The sequence below is a fragment of the Bicyclus anynana genome, chromosome 8 (assembly GCF_947172395.1).
Source record: "Bicyclus anynana chromosome 8, ilBicAnyn1.1, whole genome shotgun sequence".
Taxonomy (NCBI): domain Eukaryota; kingdom Metazoa; phylum Arthropoda; class Insecta; order Lepidoptera; family Nymphalidae; genus Bicyclus; species Bicyclus anynana.
Window position 1 is genome coordinate 10,500,577 of NC_069090.1, and position 20,710 is coordinate 10,521,286.

At 35.2% G+C, this 20,710-nt stretch overlaps 3 protein-coding genes across 6 annotated transcripts in view; 1 reads left to right on the forward strand and 2 right to left on the reverse strand.

Annotated features, from left to right (window-relative positions):
- The window catches only part of LOC112050000 (rabankyrin-5), a 72,993-nt gene extending 70,019 nt beyond the window's left edge, over nt 1-2,974 (reverse strand). For all 4 annotated transcript variants that reach the window (XM_052883135.1, XM_052883134.1, XM_052883136.1 and 1 more), the window contains exons 1-4: nt 2,816-2,974; nt 2,410-2,715; nt 833-1,013; nt 14-114 (exon numbers count right to left, since the gene is read on the reverse strand). In XM_052883135.1, coding sequence (XP_052739095.1) covers nt 14-114; nt 833-1,013; nt 2,410-2,715; nt 2,816-2,819 — 592 coding nt within the window. In that variant the 5' untranslated portion in view covers nt 2,820-2,974. The remainder of the gene's footprint in view (nt 1-13; nt 115-832; nt 1,014-2,409; nt 2,716-2,815) is intronic.
- Nucleotides 2,975-3,994: 1,020 nt separating this feature from the next.
- Nucleotides 3,995-10,429, forward strand: LOC112049988 (protein NipSnap). The gene is made up of 6 exons (XM_024088088.2): nt 3,995-4,211; nt 4,287-4,469; nt 6,021-6,189; nt 6,602-6,735; nt 7,619-7,752; nt 8,804-10,429. The coding sequence occupies exons 1-6, from the start codon at nt 4,156-4,158 to the stop codon at nt 8,950-8,952; spliced, it is 825 nt and encodes a 274-aa protein (XP_023943856.2). The 5' UTR covers nt 3,995-4,155; the 3' UTR covers nt 8,953-10,429.
- Nucleotides 10,430-10,663: 234 nt separating this feature from the next.
- The window catches only part of LOC112050009 (serine/threonine-protein kinase Tao), a 40,167-nt gene continuing 30,120 nt past the window's right edge, over nt 10,664-20,710 (reverse strand). Inside the window, exons 20-21 of the mRNA XM_024088120.2 lie at nt 20,583-20,701; nt 10,664-19,736 (exon numbers count right to left, since the gene is read on the reverse strand). Coding sequence (XP_023943888.1) covers nt 19,613-19,736; nt 20,583-20,701 — 243 coding nt within the window. The 3' untranslated portion in view covers nt 10,664-19,612. The remainder of the gene's footprint in view (nt 19,737-20,582; nt 20,702-20,710) is intronic.

Below are 20,710 nucleotides of genomic sequence, written 5' to 3' on the forward strand. Positions count from 1 at the left end.
ACAGTGAACATACCTGTTAAATCATCCCAGTGAGCTGATATCAGTCCTGAACAGTGCTCTTTTAAAGCTAACGCCCCAATCTCATCAGCCGCAGAGTAGAACTTAACGCAACTCCTGAAATAATAGATTTACCATTTTATTTATTTTGTTAGTTCTCCAACAGGGATAAATACAGGGATAAATGGGCTATCTAACACTGAAAGAATTTTTAAAATCGGACCAGTAGTTCTTGTGATTAGCACGTTCAATGAAACAAACAAATTTTTCAGCTTTATAATAATAGTATAGACTAGCCAACTCTCGCGTTTTCACCAGGCGTAGTTACCGTCCACCTTGAGGCTACGGGGATTAAATAAAGCCTATATGCTCACAAATAACGTGGCTTTCTAGTGGTAGAAGATTTTTTTAAAATTGGTTTGTAAGATCCAGACTCAGCGCCAGCACAGTGAATCAATGGAATGTTAATGTTATTCTCATAGGTATCTACAAGCAATTTCTTCTATACAATCAATGTATATCATTTGTTTGTAACTGAAGAATTTCTTTAGGGGCATTGGGCATTTTTAGGGTTGTGAAAAAGCATTGTAAAAAAGCTTCTTATATATCATTTCTATAAGAAGTTTTTACTTTGGTTGGTAAATGTAAAGCCATTACATGCAAAGTTCTGCACATAGTTACATAAAGCCTTGCATTTAATAAAATAATGAGATGCATAAGATTTTGTTCAAGTTTGAGTATTTCAAAAAAGCTCTTAGTCAAAAGCGTCCCTAGCTGAATGTGTTATGTAAGTACAAATAATATTTTTACATAAAATCTTTTAAAAGGTATTTACCTCACACCAACTGAAGCTATAAGAGCCTGTTCACATTTCCCAACTAAACCGTAAAGTTTAAAATTGGCTGCAGATTTCATAAGTTGGAGAGCAAATGAATCTCCCCTGGACAGATCCACCACATCAGTATATAACCATTTGAGTAGAGCTGCACCCACATCATCTGGGAGAGTTGACCAGTCTACAATCAAAAAGATAACATAATTAATAATAATTATTGATTGAGTAATACTAAAAATGCAAAATAGGACATTGAATTTCATTTAATCTTTAAAATAACAATTGTAATGGATTAGAAGATAAAAATGGTATTTTATCAAACATTTAAAATAAATAAATAAATAAATAAATAAATAAATAAATAAATAAATAAATAAATAAATAAATAAATAAATAAATAAATAAATTTTTAACAGAATACTGCAACAGTGCAAAAAAAATTAATGTTAATTTTAAACATTTGTTCTTTATCTGCTAAAATATATATAGAAGAATGGCCTTTTTTTGTAGAACACATAAATTTATTAAAATCACATAATTCGCCATGCATTATTTTCAATTACATGCAACATAGTCTTCATTAAAATAATTATGTTTTAAGAGATGTCCAACTAACTTGCTGAACAGAATCTGTGATAACTCAGCTAATCAGCTATCAGGTAATCTATGATACATTCTACAACTATAATTTATAGCATATCTATGGCACTTCCCTAAAACATAAACATTCTACTGGTGAAAGAATGATTTAAATCTCAGTAGATTTGAAGTTGAGCCCCAACACACAAACTTACAAGCAAACATTATATTTATAATATCAGTATAGATTTAAGAATTTGTAAATTACATTTGTCCTCAAAGTGTTTTTATATAACTCATTTAAATAAGACGACGCTTTGATGAGCTGTTGATTTCACCTGGGAATTAAAATTACATTTACAATAACTCTGTCTGAGAGTCATTGTTTGTGCTAAGAATACAAGGTGACTTGTTGTATTTTATTGTACAAAGTTTAATTATATTTAGTATTTTTGTAAACACAATGGCAAAATATTAAATAAATAATTAAACACAAATGAACACATAAACAGAAAATCTAAAGTTCCTTGCACTTGTATTGGCAGTTGATTTTCCTAAATAAATTAACAAGAAACATTTTCTTTCATTATGCAATACTCTAGTTTTTAATGTAATAGATTACTGATTAGATAATGGTTTAACTCCATATCAATAATTTAAATGTAAAATTAAGTCTTTTTTAAAATTAAGTTTTTTTCACAATTGCCCTTCCCACAGCTCAACCACTGAACAGATTTAGGTGAAACTTGGTATAGAGATAAATTGCACCTTGGAGCAGAACATAGGCTACATTTATCCTAGAAAAAACTGTATTTGTCATGGCATTTGAATGAACAGCATTTCACACAAACTGAGGTGCAGGCTTCCGCTTATAAATTATATTAGGTAAATATTATTTACCTACAGAGATGGTAATATAAAATATAGTTCAGATTTATTAGTGTGATGGGGTAGGTGTGTTCATTAAATTGTTTAGCATATTTATCAAAGAGTTATACCTAGTTCTGTAAGATTCTTTAGAGCCTCTTCATTCCAGTCATCAGAGCGGGCATTAAGCACAAACTTGTGGCCAGGAACAGACTTGTTCTGCAGTTTGACTACGATATCGGAGTAAGTGTCCCTCCCGTACAGAGTGGACACCGTCATCAGAAGTCGAGCGACAAAACTGGTTTCACTCAAGTCACCAGCCGACGCCGCCGCGAGCATATACTTCCGCTCCACTTCCGCGCAGTGGCTCTGCAGCTTGCTGTATTCTTCCTTCAGAAGCGTCAAATGCTGCTGAAGCTTTGTCACCTCGCTCGACGCTGAACAAATGGAGAAAATTTCAGACATTACTAAACAGTAACAACACCGCCCACTTACATTTAATTGGACAAAAGGAATAAAACTTTTGAAACTACTCACCCATGACGTAGCTCAACCAATTTACACAGTCCCGTGATGAATATTTGGTGTTTTTTTTGTGTTTATCAAACGAAAATAAAAATAAATTGATTGATCAGCGGACAAATAAACGAAGATATTGACAATTTCACAAATTGATAATATTTGACAATGACAATTAATTGACTTTGACACACAGGTTCTAAATATTCTGAAGTTCTAAGAACCATCGGAGATACATTCCTCTGAGTTAAGTTAAGCATAGACCCGAAACTCAGACGAAAACAAATAGACCTGCCTCGCTAGACGTTACTTTTCTGTCGAAGTACATGATCAACGCTAATGCGATTATAAAAATCTGTCTCTGTGAAATCCATGTTTCATAGTTGTAATCGTGTTCGTTGGATCAGCTCCAGCAAAAATCCCTTTTTTGTAGTTGAATATGTTAAAAAAAGCTGATACTAACTCAGTGGCGTAGTCGCTTGCCCTGGATTGGAGGGGTCCTGCACAAATTAAAGAATATTAGGCAGATAGAGTGCATGGAACACGACGGTGTTGTAGAAGCTCCACATACAAAATTCAACCCATTTCAACCCCTTCTTAGATAGACAGACTTACTTTCGCCCCCTTCATTGACAGACAGACAGACGTACTTTCGCATTTTTATAATATTAGTATAGATATATATTGCAATTTTGACTGTTGTTGTCTAGTGAAAATATGGTTAAATGACAAAATTGGGTAAGTGTGCGCGCAGTTAAATTCGGATCACTTTTTGTGGTGATTTTGTAGAGACCTATATGTAGTATAAAAATTATCATTGGTTAAGGGACCTACGATATATATACGAGTGAAGTGGCAAGTCGCGAATCTTTTTAGTGCTTTTTTTTATATTTTTGTTTCTCTGGGAAGATTGTGATTAAGAGAGATTTTGGATTAAACTTTTTAAATTTTTGCTTTCACACTCAAAGGCTCCTATAGTCCGGAGGCCCTGTAAGTATCATACTTAAATACGGCTGATACAACAGTAGTTGGAGTAAATTCCTAATAGAAGTTAATTTTCCTCAAATAATACTATACGATACTACTATTAGTCCTTGTGTAGTTAGTCTAAGGCCCCAAATGGCAGAATCGCCTTGATAACAGCTGTTATTGTTATCAGTGTTTAACGTTATTATCAATAGATGTCTCTACTCTTCCAGCCGAACGAATCCGAACCGAAGTCAGAAATCTATTTTCGAGATAACCTTCACAGGAGTAAATGAATTGATAACAAGCAGAAAGTATCGGTGGCCTATTTTGTATTTGGTGTTAAAACTAAAAACAATACCACTAATAGTGATATTTGTTCCATACTGAAGATGAATTCATTAAATAAAGTTTTAGTTTTAAGTTCTACGATACCGAAAAGTGTCAGGTACCTAAATAAAACTTTGTTTTTATTTATTTAAATTTCGAAAGTGTTCCTATACCGCAAACTTTTAACTTGTAGGCTTATTTCAACAACAAACTCTCGATCAATTTCTGACGATGGATGGCTCTCGAAGTTACTTGTGCGAAAGATAGAACCGACCAAAGAATCCCATAGCCGTATGCTTAGCGACAAGGAGATTGTATACGCTTTGCATACTCACAACATTCGACCGGACTCGGTGGATAAATACTTACAAAACTAGTAAGTATATGTACTTAATACGATACAGTTGTTTTGTTTCAGTGTAACGGGTAAATTACGTGATTATGCAATGTTCTACAAATAGATTTTCGCTTGTTTGTGTATGAAAAAACTTAAGATGAGTACATCATTGCCAAAATTTGCAACAAATCACCAATACAACCTATAGGTCATATTTATCTGGCAATATGCAAAATTATCATCAAATGCTACAATTATTATTAAGTACCATTTAGTGAACTGTCTCATTGGTATTTTTATGCCTATCCAACTATCTGGAGGTCCTGGGTTCGATTTCTAGGTACAGCTATCAAATATTGAGTCTCTTTAGTTTTTACCCTGAATTTGGAAAGTTAATGGTATTATATCTCGGCCTTAGGCTTAAGGCATAAGACATCAGCACTATGTATGCTCGCTAGCAGTCTCCCAGGCCTGACGAAATTCCAATGACAACCACCATCAAAGATGCCTTACAATTTCAACTGAGCTTGTTAACATCTTTCCCATCCACTGATTGTGTTTCATCATAATCAGAGTTAAAAGGTCAAAGAGGACAAACATACAAACATTTATTTTTATTTACATGTATAGAATTCTCATAAAAGTTCTCATATCTTATATAAGTACACCTTGACCCTGGTATAATAAATATTATTAACAACTACAATAAATATTGTATTGATAGTCTTGTTTAACTTATCATATACATTTATCTAAAAGTATATAAAAGTGTGATGCTAAGCAGTCCACAATTTTGTTTAAAATGTAAATACACCTGTACAGTGTACATAATATAATAAATTGTAGTGCAAAATGCCCAAAAATTGTTATTTACATGAGAAAAAAGCTTGTTATGTAGAAAGCAATTCTTACTACAAATATAATCCACTTAAGTGTGTTAAATATTATGCTACATTACCACTTTTGTATTAAAATTATATTTTTTATTGGTACAAAAAATTAAGTTGACTTCAAGTTCAATCACACTTGTCTTGCCTATGCACTCTATGAACTCATGACTTGAAAAAACCAACATTCATTAAAATAGGTAATCTTCTTCCTCTTGAAGTCCTTTCATACCTAGAGGTGGCCACATTGGGCCATAACTACTGGCCTTACCTCCAACAGAATCTATCATGGGCTGCATTCTTTAGCATAATCCAGGACAGATCAGCCTTAATTTCTACTTTTATGGACCCCTTTCAAGTAAGAAGTACACAATCCATCTCGTAAATAAACTGCAAGTCTTTATCAACAACATCTTTGGTATATTCAAGCCTGTCGATAGATAGGAAATAGGTGATAGAAATATGGAATGAGTAACCAAACCGCTCAGTACACATTCCTCTACAATGTAGCAGTGCACTTTTTACTCAAAGAATGTATAATCACTATGTTTTACTGATGTGCAATACTCATATGTCTATTTACTGTCATTATATTTTATCAACAATAACAATAGACATTAATTTCTCTCATGTGTATAATTTTAACATTTCCCAAAACCATCATAATCATAATTTTCTTAATAATTGTTTTCATATTATTCAGTAAAACATCAGCAGCATTTGTGGAGTCTCGCAAGTCAGAGTTGGGATGTGAATTGGTTGGATCATGGACTGTGTCAGTAGGGGATATGGATCAGGCGCTGCATTTGTGGCGCTATGTCGGTGGTTTTGAGAAGATTGACAAGGCCAAGATTCTTTTCAAAGAAAATCCTGTAAGTAACTGGCTAGTTACCCTGAAGTTACTTTTTGCAGGAATATTTTTCTGTAGAAGCATATAAAAAATATATATATTTCTAAAGAGGACTTCTGTTTGTTTTTTATTAAAAATAATTAACATTATCCTATAGAAGAGCAATACTTAATATGCCATGCAAGGAACAACACAACAATATGCAGACCTGCACTCATCTCACGGGATGTTGCATGCAGTAGCGCACACTTCAGAGATACATGCATTGTCTACCTTGAGGACTCATCATGAACCTGTATTAGAATTTTTTTTTTTATTTTTGCAATTTGTACGTACAGTGCATACCCTAGTAAATAGACTTATGCACTACACTACTTGCATGTTACGTCTAAATGACTATCATATTATAAGTGTAACATGTGTTTTTGTTACAGGATTATAGTGCTCTTGAAAAGGAGAGAGGCAATTTTGTGAGATCGCGCCATCTCCAGTATTTACTAGCGTTTAGCTTCTGGCCTTCAGGGGAGCCGCGGACGGACAAAAACATTTATGAGATTAGATCTTACAGGTACCTACTTAAAAACCGCCTTATCAAAATTCAATATTCAATTTTTTCAAGTAAGCTTAGACATTTGTAACATCAGGTCTGTCAGTTTGTAGTCACTCTACCACAGGTTCGGAAAGCAGGATCAGCCAGCGAAAGCGACAAGAGCCAAAAAAATATACTCAATAGTTGCTCTTTCGAAAAAATCACATATCACCTCACAATATATTTTGTAAGAAATAGTAGTCTGAGACGTATATGACGTCGCTCGATCTCGTGTTGGCTTGTGCCGAACTGGTGCGTCTTGTTTCCGTAAAGAGTAGGGAGTTAGAAAGGGGTAGCAATCGGACGGGAAGGACTGGCGATATAAGGTGCTCATAGTATGGTCGGCTTCAGTATTCTCGTGGCCTTCGAGCCGTCCACATTTCTTATTATTATCCCTGCCTATCGCAAGTAACCCATAAAGAATTACACCTTTATGGGTTACTTGCGATAGGCAGGGAGAATAGCTTGAGCAGTGAATGATGAGTGTTGGCATGTCAGACTGGATCTCTTAAACCAGCATGCGAAGTCACAAGCCTCTGGGACTGACAAGGTATTCTCTGCCATTCTAGGGTCTTATTTAGTTAGTTTGATTTGATAATTAAGTTGTCCTGACAAATTTTGTAAACCTTTTACATAACCTTTGTTCAGCATTGGTTTTCTTATTTTTTGTTATCCACTTCTGAGTCTGCTAAAAATTTAATATATTATATCTAACACGGTACATACTAGCATGCTATAGGTAAAGCGCTTTGTATTTGCTGAAGTATTTTTGTATTCTATTGTTTGATACATAAGAAAATAATCCTTTATATTCTTTAGTCACGAATTTCACTTTAATTACTCGAAACTATTTTTGTTGCAGTTTAAAACCAGGCACAATGATTGAATGGGGAAACAACTGGGCCCGCGGTCTCACCTACAGACGCTCGCAGAATGAAGCGTTCGCTGGATACTTCTCCCAAATTGGCCGACTGTACAATGTCCATCACATTTGGTGTAAGTGCATTTATTTGAACTAGACCTAGAGTATAAATCTAGTTGGAAAAGGACATTACCATTAGTACACAATGAAAAGCATCATTTAAAAATGAAAAAGGATTTGCCTTCCTTTTGCATTTAAAAATGAAAAAGGAAATCCTTTTCCAACCAGATGTATAACGTAGCGCAGTGGGTGTGGTTTTAAAAAAGGCGTGATATTAATTATATTAGAAAGAAAGAAAAAAATAAAATAAATTTATTCAAATCTAAAAATTAATATTAATGTCAGAAATATAAATAAATTTGTTTACACACGGACACATCACACAATTTTAAAATAAATAGTAATTATTAACAGACATGTCTCTCAGTCCCTCAATAAGTTTATAGTTATTAAACGCAAGCTTAAAGAAAAGTCGTATTATAGTGTTAATGATTATATAAACAATTAAATAACTTGGAAATGAAATACACTACACGACTGGCTACTTACTTGTATATACCATTGTTAAATGGTGATAAACTAAAAAGAAAAAAACTGGCTGACTTTATTGTGGGCTCTTTACATAGACGTGTTTTAACCCTCTTAACTTTAATTTTAAGTTTTCGACTAATAATATTACCTGGCGTTTCGAAAGTGCTTGTAAATTAAGCCTAATTGATATCAATGTATTATGATTTAATTTGAATTCACCCTATCTTCTGCATTCAACTCCCTCAACTAGAATAATGTGACCCTTACTATCATTAGCTGCTTTATTTTCTATCTATCTATTCCACTCCATTTTATATCTGTAAATGTTTTTGTCCTTTGGTGCCCATTGTCCTCAGTGGCGTGTGAGTTTGTTATAAGTAAAAATTGTAGAAAATGGAAAATTGCTGCAATACCTACAGTTTTACGAACTTGTATCGGAGCAGCAATTTCCCATCCTCAAGATAGACAGTACAATTTGCCTCTGTGAACTGCACTCCACTGGTTTGACTTGAGCAATATTTGTATTTTTTTTTTAATTTATTTCACGGCCTTGGATACAAGTCCTTATAGGCCCAATATTTGTATGTTCTCCAGGCTACAAAGATCTCCAAGCGCGGCGCGAGACCCGCGAGAGCACGTGGCGCAACCCGGGCTGGGACGAGTGCGTGGCGTACACCGTGCCGCTCATCCGGGAGATGCACTGCCGCATCCTGGAGCCCACAGAGTTCTCGCCTACGCAATAAGCTACACTCGCGATACGTATCCTAGGATAAAAGGGACTGTACAAATGACTTTGGCAGCTATTCATGTCTACAACTATGTCCTACTAATATTATAAACGCGAAAGTTTGTATGTTTGTTACTCTTTAACGCTGCAACTACTGAACTGAAATTTGGAATGGAAATAGATTTTACTCTGATTTAACACATAGGCTATACTCTTTGTCCCGAAAAATTCTATTCTGATTCTGATGATTTTAATGGTATGAATGTTTGTTACTCGTTCCACGCCGCGATTATGAATCACCTGGAATTTGAAGTAGAGATATATTATAGTCTGGATTAACAAGTAGGCTACTTTTTGTCCGGGAAAAATCCATGGTTCCCGAGGGATTTGTAAAAAACCAAATTACACGCGGGCATCCGCTAGCCCCCCCGTCGACTGCATATCATTGGAGTGTCATCAACAAACTTGCCAAGCTATAGTGTTGTATCCGCAGCAGAATGTGAGGTGAGGCGAGGCAATACCTACAGTTTGAACGGTCAGGAGGGTTATTATATATCTCAGACCTCGGTGTATCTACCATTTTTTTAACCAAATAACATATTTGTGGTCATTTGACGCAGTGGCATTACAGCAGTGTGATAGTTGTAAGTGGTAACGTTCAACGAAAAACCGTTGTCGTAATTTCGTTGAAATAATCGTATTAGATGATCATAAAAAATATAACGGCCTCTTGTTGTAAAATGGCGTAGCCATGATCATGATCACAAAAACGACGTGTTGACTCATTATTTGAGTGCTACGAGTACACCAAGATACATAATGATTACCTACTGAAAATCAAGTTGTAATTAAATTGTACTAAAAATAGTGATTATTGAAAATCAAGTTGTATACAAAAAATATATACTCAATATGCTGAGTATCTGAATTTTCGTCGTAATGGTAAATAATATACTAAAGTCCAAAATTTCTACAAGTATTTCAAACACTACATTTCGTATGTGTGAAAATTACATAGTCCTCGTCATAATATCTAGGGTTATACTAAATTAAGAAGTAATAGAGTTCTGTAGTTGGACTTATTGGATTTGGAGATATTAGGGCGTTTAAATTTTTAATAAACAAGTGTGTAGGACGTGTATTTTTTAAATTGAGCCTTTAAGCATGTTGTAATCCAAAATTTTGCCTTGCATTTATATAACCTCAAAATTGAATTTAATAATATGTTGAATAATTATTAAGAAAGTTTTATCATGTCTTGTCAAACATGTTTTTTAGGTATAGTGTTACAACATATCGTCACTCGAAGTGAACCTTAGGATACGTATCTAAAATAATTGAACCATCATCCCTAGACTAAGTCAAAGTAATAATGTAAATAGAAATGTAAATCACACAAATGTTTTATAACCGTCTAAGCGTAACTGCGGCATTTTTAATGGCTAAAGATGAAATCAAATATTTAAAATAAAATGTTATACCTTTACAAATTATTTGTTTGTTTTTTTTTTAATGTAGTTGTATTGAGAGTTTTTAGGTACCTATTTTAATTTAATAATCCAGTACAACAACTGTACATCTGAGGGTCACGTTACTAGCAAACAACCAAGACATGACAAGACGAGATAAAAAAAATCCAAGGGACCGCATGTTATTTATATTTTATATATTTAGGTGTAGCAATAACAAAAACAAGATAAGAACAAGGGAAGTGAAATGAATACACATTTAATATTCGCTTCTATTATTTATTCTCAGTTTGATTTTTTTCATTAATAAGATTATATTACAATATAATAATAATAATAATAATTAATGATAATAATTATTTTAAAACTACAAGTTGATTGTGTTAATTAAATATATAACAAAAAAAAATAAAAAAGAAAACAACAACAGTGCGCGCGACAGGCCGCGTGCGACACGCGGGAGCGCGCACCATGTCGCACCTTGCGCGAAATATTGCTAACTACCGTCCTTGATAGATGACTATACAATGGTAAAATGAAAAAAAAAATAATAATATATAGTTACAATGTACATAATACGTGATCGCTAACTACGAGTTTGGTACTTCTATAGTATTAAAATTATGTCTCTCGCGACATTGTGGGTGATAACATTCTTAGTCTAACTAGCAAGTGGTGGGAGGTTGGGAGGGGGGAACCGATGCACCTACGCACTACGCTCGTATTCCTCGCCGGTGCAGACTGCAGTCATTTGTACGATAACTATGATAAACATCCTATTCGATATATGTATTTAGCTGTGTCTCTCCGCTAGCGAGATCCCGCACGGCGTCGGTCCAAGAGGCACCACAGCGACTACACGTAGACTAAGAGCCCGTGAACCACAGAACTTCGTCATTTTATAAAAGCTGAAAGTTTGTCGGCTCATGCTCCTACAACAGATGAGTACCCTAACCAACTATAGAGTATGGACCGTGGTGGCATTGGGAGGTTCGAGCAGGTTTCGAGGATCCAGACTTTCAAACATCTAAGTATAAAGTATAATTTTTTTCGGCATATTAAGAGAAATGATATTCTCATTCGCCAGACACTTGGCTTCATAGCAACCCTTCACTAGAGACCCTTGAAGTTTCAAATTAAATAGTGTTTCTCGAAGGTTTACCATGAACCAAGTGTCTGACAAATAGGGATATCATTTCTCATATTATGCCGATAAAAATATAAAAAAAATATACTTAAGACGGTTGAGGGTCTGGATCCTTAAAACCTGCAACCTCCTAAAGCCACCACGGTCGAAACTTCATAATTAACTACCGTACTTACTTATGGTAAGAGCATGAGCTGACAAACTTTCACCTTTTACAAAATGACAAAGGTATGGTGTTCGCGGGCTCTCGGCCTATTACCTTAAGTACCAACCGTCTACTGCACTCAAGCAAAGTTACAGCGCACAAATCAATTCCACAGTGCTCCGCTACCGGACATTGCCACGACCTCTGTAGTGTACAACGGTGGCTATACTGGACACGTGTTATCCCGTTTTGTATACAAAATTGTCTTATCTTTAAAATATATCACTGGACTTATATAGCTAATGTTTACAAATATTACAAAAACAAGTCATGCATTATTCTGAACATTCGTTGCGACATTGGCATTAGGTGTTACTCAATGGAGATATAACTTTTCTAGTGCTTCTTTAGATATATTTAGCTTATGGCATTCAGTTTTGAAGTTACGGTAGCAATAGTAATGTATAAAAATTCATAACCAAAACACTTTAGGAAACCTTTAAGTGTCTGATGATGGAACTTGGAAATTATACAGGGTAAATGGTATATAATACTTGTACACGCAATCCGGAAATATTATACAGTAGTAGTAACATTTGACCTTAAATGATAACTTTTTTTGGTTTAATTATCATTTTTGACTCATGAAAACCCGTTTTAAACGTTCTGGTAGATTAAGCCTCATTGGTAAAAAACTAACTTTATCTTCATGTATCAGTATTACCGTCATGTTTTCTACTGCCGTGGCTCAAATTTGGTCCGTTTTGACAACTTACCAAAATCATTTAAGTGAACAATTAAATATTTTTCATGTTTAATTGTTCATTAAAATCATGACTGATGAAGTCTAACTTGGAAAGCGCGAATTCAAACATTACAAAATAAACCTGTTTCTTACTTTTGGATTTCTTATTGACCACACTATAATATTACATTAGTAATATCTTTCAGTATTTCTCCCAAGTTTGTTCAATCAGTTTTCAATACAAAATTACTAAAATCTGAGGTGATAAATATGTTCAAGATTACTTTATATTCTTGACCATTTTCTACCAATTAATATGCTCTTGTAGGTAGAGTAATTATACCAGTAACCCTGTTCATCTGAACAATAATGAAACTTCAAGGTCCATCACAACTTCATTATATTAAAAGGTTTACATCACAACAAACTGTTGGCATCAGCTTAAAGAGAATATAAACGACCACCGCTGCACTTTATAATTTGTGGTCATTTTAACAAACAGTATGGAAACGAGACAAGTCTAGTTAGGCTCCGTCTAGAGATTATTGTCATTGATTTGGTCAGTTCGGGAGGAGGACAGTGTTGAAGTTACTCTCTATACACCGATACACAATAAGTGCAGGAAAAAAAATAAGTTAGAACAAGCAAAACGACAGTCGCTTCTAGAATATTCAAAAATTATTGTGTATCGACGTTATTGTCAAACATTAAAAATACTCGTCCAACATTTGATATACTTTTTTTTTTTCAACTTTAGCTCCTATGTTTATGCTAATGTCTCGAACATTGTAACATCTAAACAATGAAGCATTCAGACTCGAATAATATAAAACGATCACACCGTGTGATGCTTACAAGCGATTGTTGGATATAAGAGAAATCAAATACAAATTAATAATTAACTAAATTTGGATAATTATGACTAAAATCGGCGTTAAATTAAATAATATGTATTCATCTATACATATATGACTGGTAAGCTTAGTTGACAATACAATCGTGTATTAGAATACTAAATAATAAAAAAAAAAATTAGCACGCACTTTGTACCGCGGGGCGCGCAACCCACACTCTACAAAGTAACCAACTATGTGTGGCTGTTATTCAATATATTACTGTTATATACAATACATGCCGCCGAGCCGCGCGCGTCCCTCCACCGGTAAGGCAAATTCGTGTGCTCGTTACATTAAACATACATACATATATTATAAGTAATATTTACAAAACATAATTGGCAGTTATACAATACACAGCACCTGCATTTTTTTTTTGTTTCAATAAAGCATGTTAAATACATTTAAAATCTAATAAACGATCATCTGGCGCAAGCATATAAAAACACTTCGCGTCGCGTGTAAAAAATCTCCCAATGCCTAATATATAGAATCGCAATTGTAGGCCAAAAAAACGAACAAGATTAGTCCGCTCGTTAAAGAGTTTAACAAACAAATATATGCAAAGAATGACGCCTAAATTAAAACCTAATGATATGAATATAATAATTTTGACTATCTAATATAAAAAAAATAATAATAAACTCTTGTCCAAATAGTAAAAGCGTGACGCGCGGGCGCGGCGTCGGCGATTGCGCACGCAATACAAGCCTATAGCCTACACACTGACCGCCTAGGCCTTCGGTGAGCAGTCTTGATACCTCTGCTATAGAAATCTCCTTTTGGAAATTAACGACATAGAAAAACAAAAATTTATTGTCTATTTTTTTTTTGAATTTTGTTATTTAAATTTATCCCATAATAGTTTGAATAGTTTTTAAGTTACACATCCCTGAATATTGGTGTGTTTTTCAAAATGAAATATGTAAAAAAAAAATCCAATGCAAAGGCTAGATTCGAATGCACTAAAAGGATATTAATATTGATTACCACGAGGATTCCATTAACCGCTATAGAAATCTCCTTTTAGAAATTAACGACATAGAAAAACAAAAATTTATTGTCTATTTTTTTTTTTAATTTTGTTATTTAAATTTATCCCATAATAGTTTGAATAGTTTTTAAGTTACACATCCCTGAATATTGGTGTGTTTTTCAAGATGAAATATGTAAAAAAAAAAAATCCAATGCAAAGGCTAGATTCGAATGCACTAAAAGGATATTAATATAGATTACCACGAGGATTCCCTCAACCGCACTTTCAAGGCTCCCTGACAAAACTAAAATGTTTTTAACCTTCAAAACTTTTTTTATTTAATTCCATAGTATTTACGGTCACTTTTCCATTTCGACATATTTGATAGCTTAGAAACATTGGCTAAAACCACTATAGAAACTTATGATAGACTACATATTATACAAGAGTAGATCGAGAGTACTAGAATTACAGTTTAAATCATGCCTCCTACAATCTTTCCTCCATCGATTTAGCTGTTGGCGAGTAGGCCTTTTCATGAAAGAAGTCCCGCGACTAAAACCTGTACTAAAATTGACATCGCCTTACACAAATGACAATAAGACCGCCATTAAGACATTATCGCCGCGTCTGGGAGACTTCTTTCATGATAAGAACTATACAGTGTTGTGTTGGACGGCCTAATCTTTATGAATATTTTATCACTGTATTATAAATCAAAGATAATATTGATGACTAACAATTATTATCAAACATATTTTCAAAAACATACATACAGATTGCCAAAATAATTACCCTTCCTTTTGGCCTCGTCGTAGTCTGGTAATAACTCTACCAAGTAAATATTTCAAAAAAAAAAACATACATACAGCCGAACGTAGAACCTCCTCCTTTTTGGAAGTCGGTTAACAAGTTAATATTTTTGGGAAGTTTAATCTTGAAATAAATGTATGTAATTTAATGACAAAAACAGTGTGTGAAATCAATATAAATTAAATAAAAAATAATAATTTACATCTAAATTAACGATGACGCATTTTGTTTGTTTGATAATTCCAATTTTAATCATACAGATAATAATCAGAAATTACCTTTCGCCTATCATTATCAAAATGACTGCAGATAAAAGCAGTAGAGTATAAAATACAATGCCATCAGATAAATCAATGGAGCCAAGTATTTGAGTTTTTAAATTTCTAATAAAAGCGTCTCGTGCTCACATCATTTATATTATCGCTCCCTCAGCACATACCGCGAGTTTACTTTCACATACAGACATCTTTCATTTGTACAAAAGTGTGTTTCTAAAACACTTGTGTAGTAGTAGATCGGGCGCTGGAACGAAATATGCAAAATGTAAGAAACTTGGGTAACTCTAAAATAAATATATCTAACTAGCTGACGTCGCGCGGTTTCACCCGCGTGGTTCCCGTTCCCGTGGGAATATGGGCCTTCCTCGATAAATGGGCTATCTAACACTGAAAGAATCTTTGAAATCGGACCAGTAGTTCCTGAGATTATCGCGATTAATTATTAACCATTTTGATTTTTGTTTAAATTTTAGTTTTGAATTTGCTGTTCTGAATGAATGAATCTCATAGCATATTATATATATTTCGTAGTGAAACTTCCTTTTTAACCCCCGACGCAAAAAGAGGGGAGTTACAAGTTAGATGTGTCTGTCTGTCTGTATGTGGCACCATAGCTCCCGAAGCGAGTTCGATTTAGTTTCTATTTGTATGAAAGGTGACGACTTACGGGCGAGTGTTCTTAGATATGTTTGATGAAAATCGGTTGAGCCGTTTAAAAGTTTTGGGGGTTTAAAGTGGGGAAGAATAACCGAATGTCTGCAAATATAGTCGAGTGGGGTTTCTAATAAAAGTGCACATAAAGAGAATATTGATGACTTGATCGAGAGTGTAATTAATAATTTCATGACCATTGGGGGTCTTTTTAAATTTTATTTATACACAATATTTTTTCAAGATTTTGTTTTTTTAAGTATTTACTTACGCTTCTTACATTTTGCAAAGTCATGACGTCTAGCCCCTACTTTAATATTTTACAGTGTAAGTACTTGAAATATAGACATAAAATATATTATTAAAACTTTTGTATAAATCGGGTCAATTATATAAAAAATGTCCATATATCAAGTACATACACTCCATAATCCATTGTCTTTTTCTGTCTATTGACGTATTGTTATCTTAATAAAAAATGCTCACTGTAACAAATTCTCATCAAAACACACGTATCCATAACTGCATCAATTAATTATTACGGAGTGCTTACAAACTTAATATTGTAATATAATATAGGAAACGCCCTCCCGGACCCTATTTATTGGCTAAATTAAATACTGAAAGTATTTTTTTTTTTGGAAGACTTAACAAAAACATTAAACAGAAGAATAAAAATTACAAATAATAAAAAAAGCAAGTTTTCGAAACTACAGTATAAAATACGCGATAACAATTTTAATATTCACAATACACTAAGGTACGGTCGACGTCACCAAAGTTGAAACTCGGGGCGGTTTTTACCAACTTCTGAAAAGTCTCTAGAGAGTCCATTTGCAAATTTTGTCTTTGTCATTTGATATACAGTAAAGCGACAAAACTCACTGTTAGACTATAAGACACTTATCCAAAGATGATATCGGCCCTTTTAATATACTCAGAGGCACAATTATCCGCCCACTTTAATATACTCGCGTCATATTAAAGTGATAGATAATTGTGCCTCTGAGTATAGTTAATACAACTAACACTCCTCAAACAATTATGACCTAATAGCAATTTTGTCTAACTTCGCCAAAATATATGACCTAAAAATTAAAATAAAAAGTCGATTTTCAACTCTCGTGACGACAACGGTAAATTTATAGGATTCTGGCAACATCTTAACCTCAATTTTCGCCCCTTTGTGTTATAGTGTTAATTCGGATGATAATACTTATTGTTGTAAATGTTGTATTGCGCGTTTCTGACGTATGAAATGTGCAAACGGGAGGGCTGACAGTCTCAGTAGTCGAAATGGGATATAACATGTATAGTGCCCGCCACGAGATATTGTGTTTGTGAAGTTAGCAACAAATGACTGCGCAATGAATCAATAACGGTACAAACGGCACGGGGGGTGTTCGCATCTGTACGAATACTCATTCCGCAGCTAACTTCACATACATAAAGATCCGTGGCGAGCACTGTATGTGGGATGATACACTGTCGCTATAAATTTTTGCTGTAAATCAATAACATTGTATACAAATACTTAAAATCGTAATATCTGTATACAAGGACAGGACGGTGAGTAATTTCTATCAGTAATGATAAAAACGGTGTATAGTAATTATTTACTTTCCATTGTGGAAATTAGTAAACAATAATATACGCAGTAGTAAGTTAGGCCACTATAATTTGATAATTATGTCATCATGTTTTCGATTTTGAAAACAAAAAGAAAACATGTATAGACATTTCATTTCAAAATGAAAGTATTGCAATAAAATAACTTATAGCGGCAGCGTTGATGATCGTTGATGATCGATGATGTTGAGAGATAAGCCGCTCTGCCATCGCTTTACGTTTGTTGTTATCAAGCTGTTCTCGACATTGAAAGAAAGACCAAAATAATGATTTTAAGCTTATTCGTGGTTGTTCATTATGAATATTATTTAAACGGGTACATACCACGTCTCGTTGTGACCACGATCCATGCAACTGGGTCGAAATATCGACATAAAAAATCTTGTCTTTTTATCGTGGTATGTACCCGTTTAAATAATATTCATTAGACCAAAATAATCAACACAAATATTAGTAATAGCACAAGTCAGTCCACGCCTAATTTGCTTGTCAAGAGAGGACGACATTTATAGACAAACTAAATTTCTTAATCACTTGGCGCGTATCTTGGGCGGTATAAAGGTCTTGTTAGCCCTCGACTATCTCACCTGATGGTAACTGATGATGCAATCGAAGATGTAAGCGGACTAACTTGTTAAGAGGAGGATGAAAATTCACACCCCTTTCGGTTTCTACAAGACATCGTACCGGAACGCTAAATCGCTTGGCGGTACGTGTTTGTCGGTAGGGTGGTAACTAGCCACGGCCAAAGCCTCTTTCCAGCCAGATCTGGACCAATTAAGAAGACCTCAGTTGGCCCAGCTGGGGATCGAACCCAGGAACTCAGTTTTGTAAATCCACCGCGCATACCACTGCGCCACGGAGGCCGTCAAAATCTCTAGGGAAATTGTTACAGAGGGGAGCGAGTGAAACGAATGTCAACACAACCGCCTTCAAAGATTGAATGAATGAAACTTCTGCCGCCCATTCCTCACTCCCCTTTCCCCTTCCCCTCTGTCGTCATTCGCTCGAGCTCGTATACCAGGCAGACGAGGACTTAGCTAAAGCTATGCTTATAATCTCCGAGATGCAAATAGTTCATAATTGTTAATTTTCGACTTTATATCAATGCAATCAATGTCTATATTAGCTTGAAAGTAACAAACGTATCACCGTTGTCATGTGATGATTCTATTTCAATTGTGACAATGAAATTAAGGACATAATAAAAGCAATGTATTTTGAGTTGTGACTTTCAATATTGGATGACGAGAGAATACATGGCATGAGTAGAGAACAATTCATACGTATATACACAATCAGAGTTTGTTAGTGAAAAGTTTAAGTCTTAGGGATCATTCGTTCCTAAAGCATTGTCAGGTTACGTCGGTTTGCCGAAGCAAGTCGACGCCTGGTTGACGGCGAAGCGATACGGTTACTATACTTTTCCGAATTGCTTGACCTTTAGTAGGCCCCTGATTATTTACAATATACGTAAAAGCTAGACTTTGTTTTTAAAGGCTCAACTGATTGTGTATATACGTGTTATATTGCTATATATGTAAAGCCGGGTCCAGACGAGTGTAACGCGTAAGATTACGTGTAAATTAGCATCAACAATGGACGAAACACGATTCAAAGCGAATTGTGTACACCAATCTATTTCAAGTGTGTTTTCACTGAATTGCTACAAACACGCCGAATAGGAAGGCCTTTGTGTTCGTGCAAAAAACCGACAGCCGATGGATCAACCCAATCGACGGCGCGTGTCATACATGAAATGTTTGTAGTGCCATCCACACATCAAATTAGTGTTACATTACACGTTACACTTGTCTGGAGCTGGCTTAATGCATGTCCAGAGCTATGACGTTCGCGTGTGTTTGTGTGTGTGGGTGTATGTGTGTGGTGTGTGGAGTGTGTATGCGTGTGCGCGTGCGCGGGGCGGTTAGAGCGAGCCGGCGGGGAAGCTCGCAGACGAGTTGCTGTGCGCGAGAGACAGCATGGAGCCGGACAGTGACTGCTCCTCCTCGCCGTAGCCGTCTCGGCTGCCCTCCGCGATCGCAATTGGACTGAAAAATAACAAAACATTCAAATCAATTATTATTAAGACGAGGTCACTACACAATTAACGAATTCCTTAATAATAAAGATGCTCGGAGGCCATTTTTATCAGCTGCTACCTTCACACAAGAAGTATAAATATTTTAAAAATTGTAAATTATACTAATTTATGCTGTTAAGTTTATTGTCGTCTCTTCACAGCAGAATCAGAATCAGAATGCAGAATCTGCTGTGTAGTCAATACAAACTGACAGAGCAAACTTTTTAAAAGTGCTTGTAAACTAGTGTTTTTCAGATAGCATGGATACGGTGACAGGCACGTGTATGACGTTCATAACAAGTACTATTATCGTGAATCGCGGCAAACTTTCAAAAGTGAAAGGAACTGTCACCTGCACCATCCTACATCAAACGTACTGTAAGCATCATCATCATCAACAACCCATATTCAGCTCACTACTGAGCAACTGAGAAATGCGGATTGGCAGACTTTACACACGCAGACAACTAAGAGAATTCTCTCGTATATAGTTTTCCTCATGATGTTTTCCTTCACCGTTTGAGACACGTGATATTAAATTTCTCAAAATGTACACAACTGAAAAGTTGGAGGTGCATGCACCGATTGGATCTGAACCCACACCTTCCGGAATCAGAGGCAGAGGTCATATCCACTGGGTTAACTGTACAAGTTCTTAAATTGCACACAACTGAAAAGTTGGAGGTGCATGCCCAGGACCGGATTCGAACCCAAACCCTCCGGTATCAGAGGCAGAGGTCATATCCACTGGGCTAACTGTAAGCATACTTGTAATAAATGTATTAGAATGAGACAAAAGTATATGAATGCCGACCTGAAGCCGAGGTTTGTGCTCTCGTTGTCGAAGTGCTCGAGCTCGCGCTCGTGCCGCTCGTGCAGCATGCGCGTGCGCTCCGCTCGCTCCGCGTCGAACTGCCCGCACTCCGTCTCCATCTGAACGTA

Coding starts and splice junctions, on each gene's coding strand:
- LOC112049988 (XM_024088088.2), top strand. CDS start 4,156: ATGAATTCATTAAATAAAGTTTTAGTTTTAAGTTCTACGATACCGAAA. Junction 4,212..4,286: donor ACGATACCGAAAAGTGTCAG/GTACCTAAATAA, acceptor TTTAACTTGTAG/GCTTATTTCAACAACAAACT. Junction 7,753..8,803: donor CAATGTCCATCACATTTGGT/GTAAGTGCATTT, acceptor TATGTTCTCCAG/GCTACAAAGATCTCCAAGCG.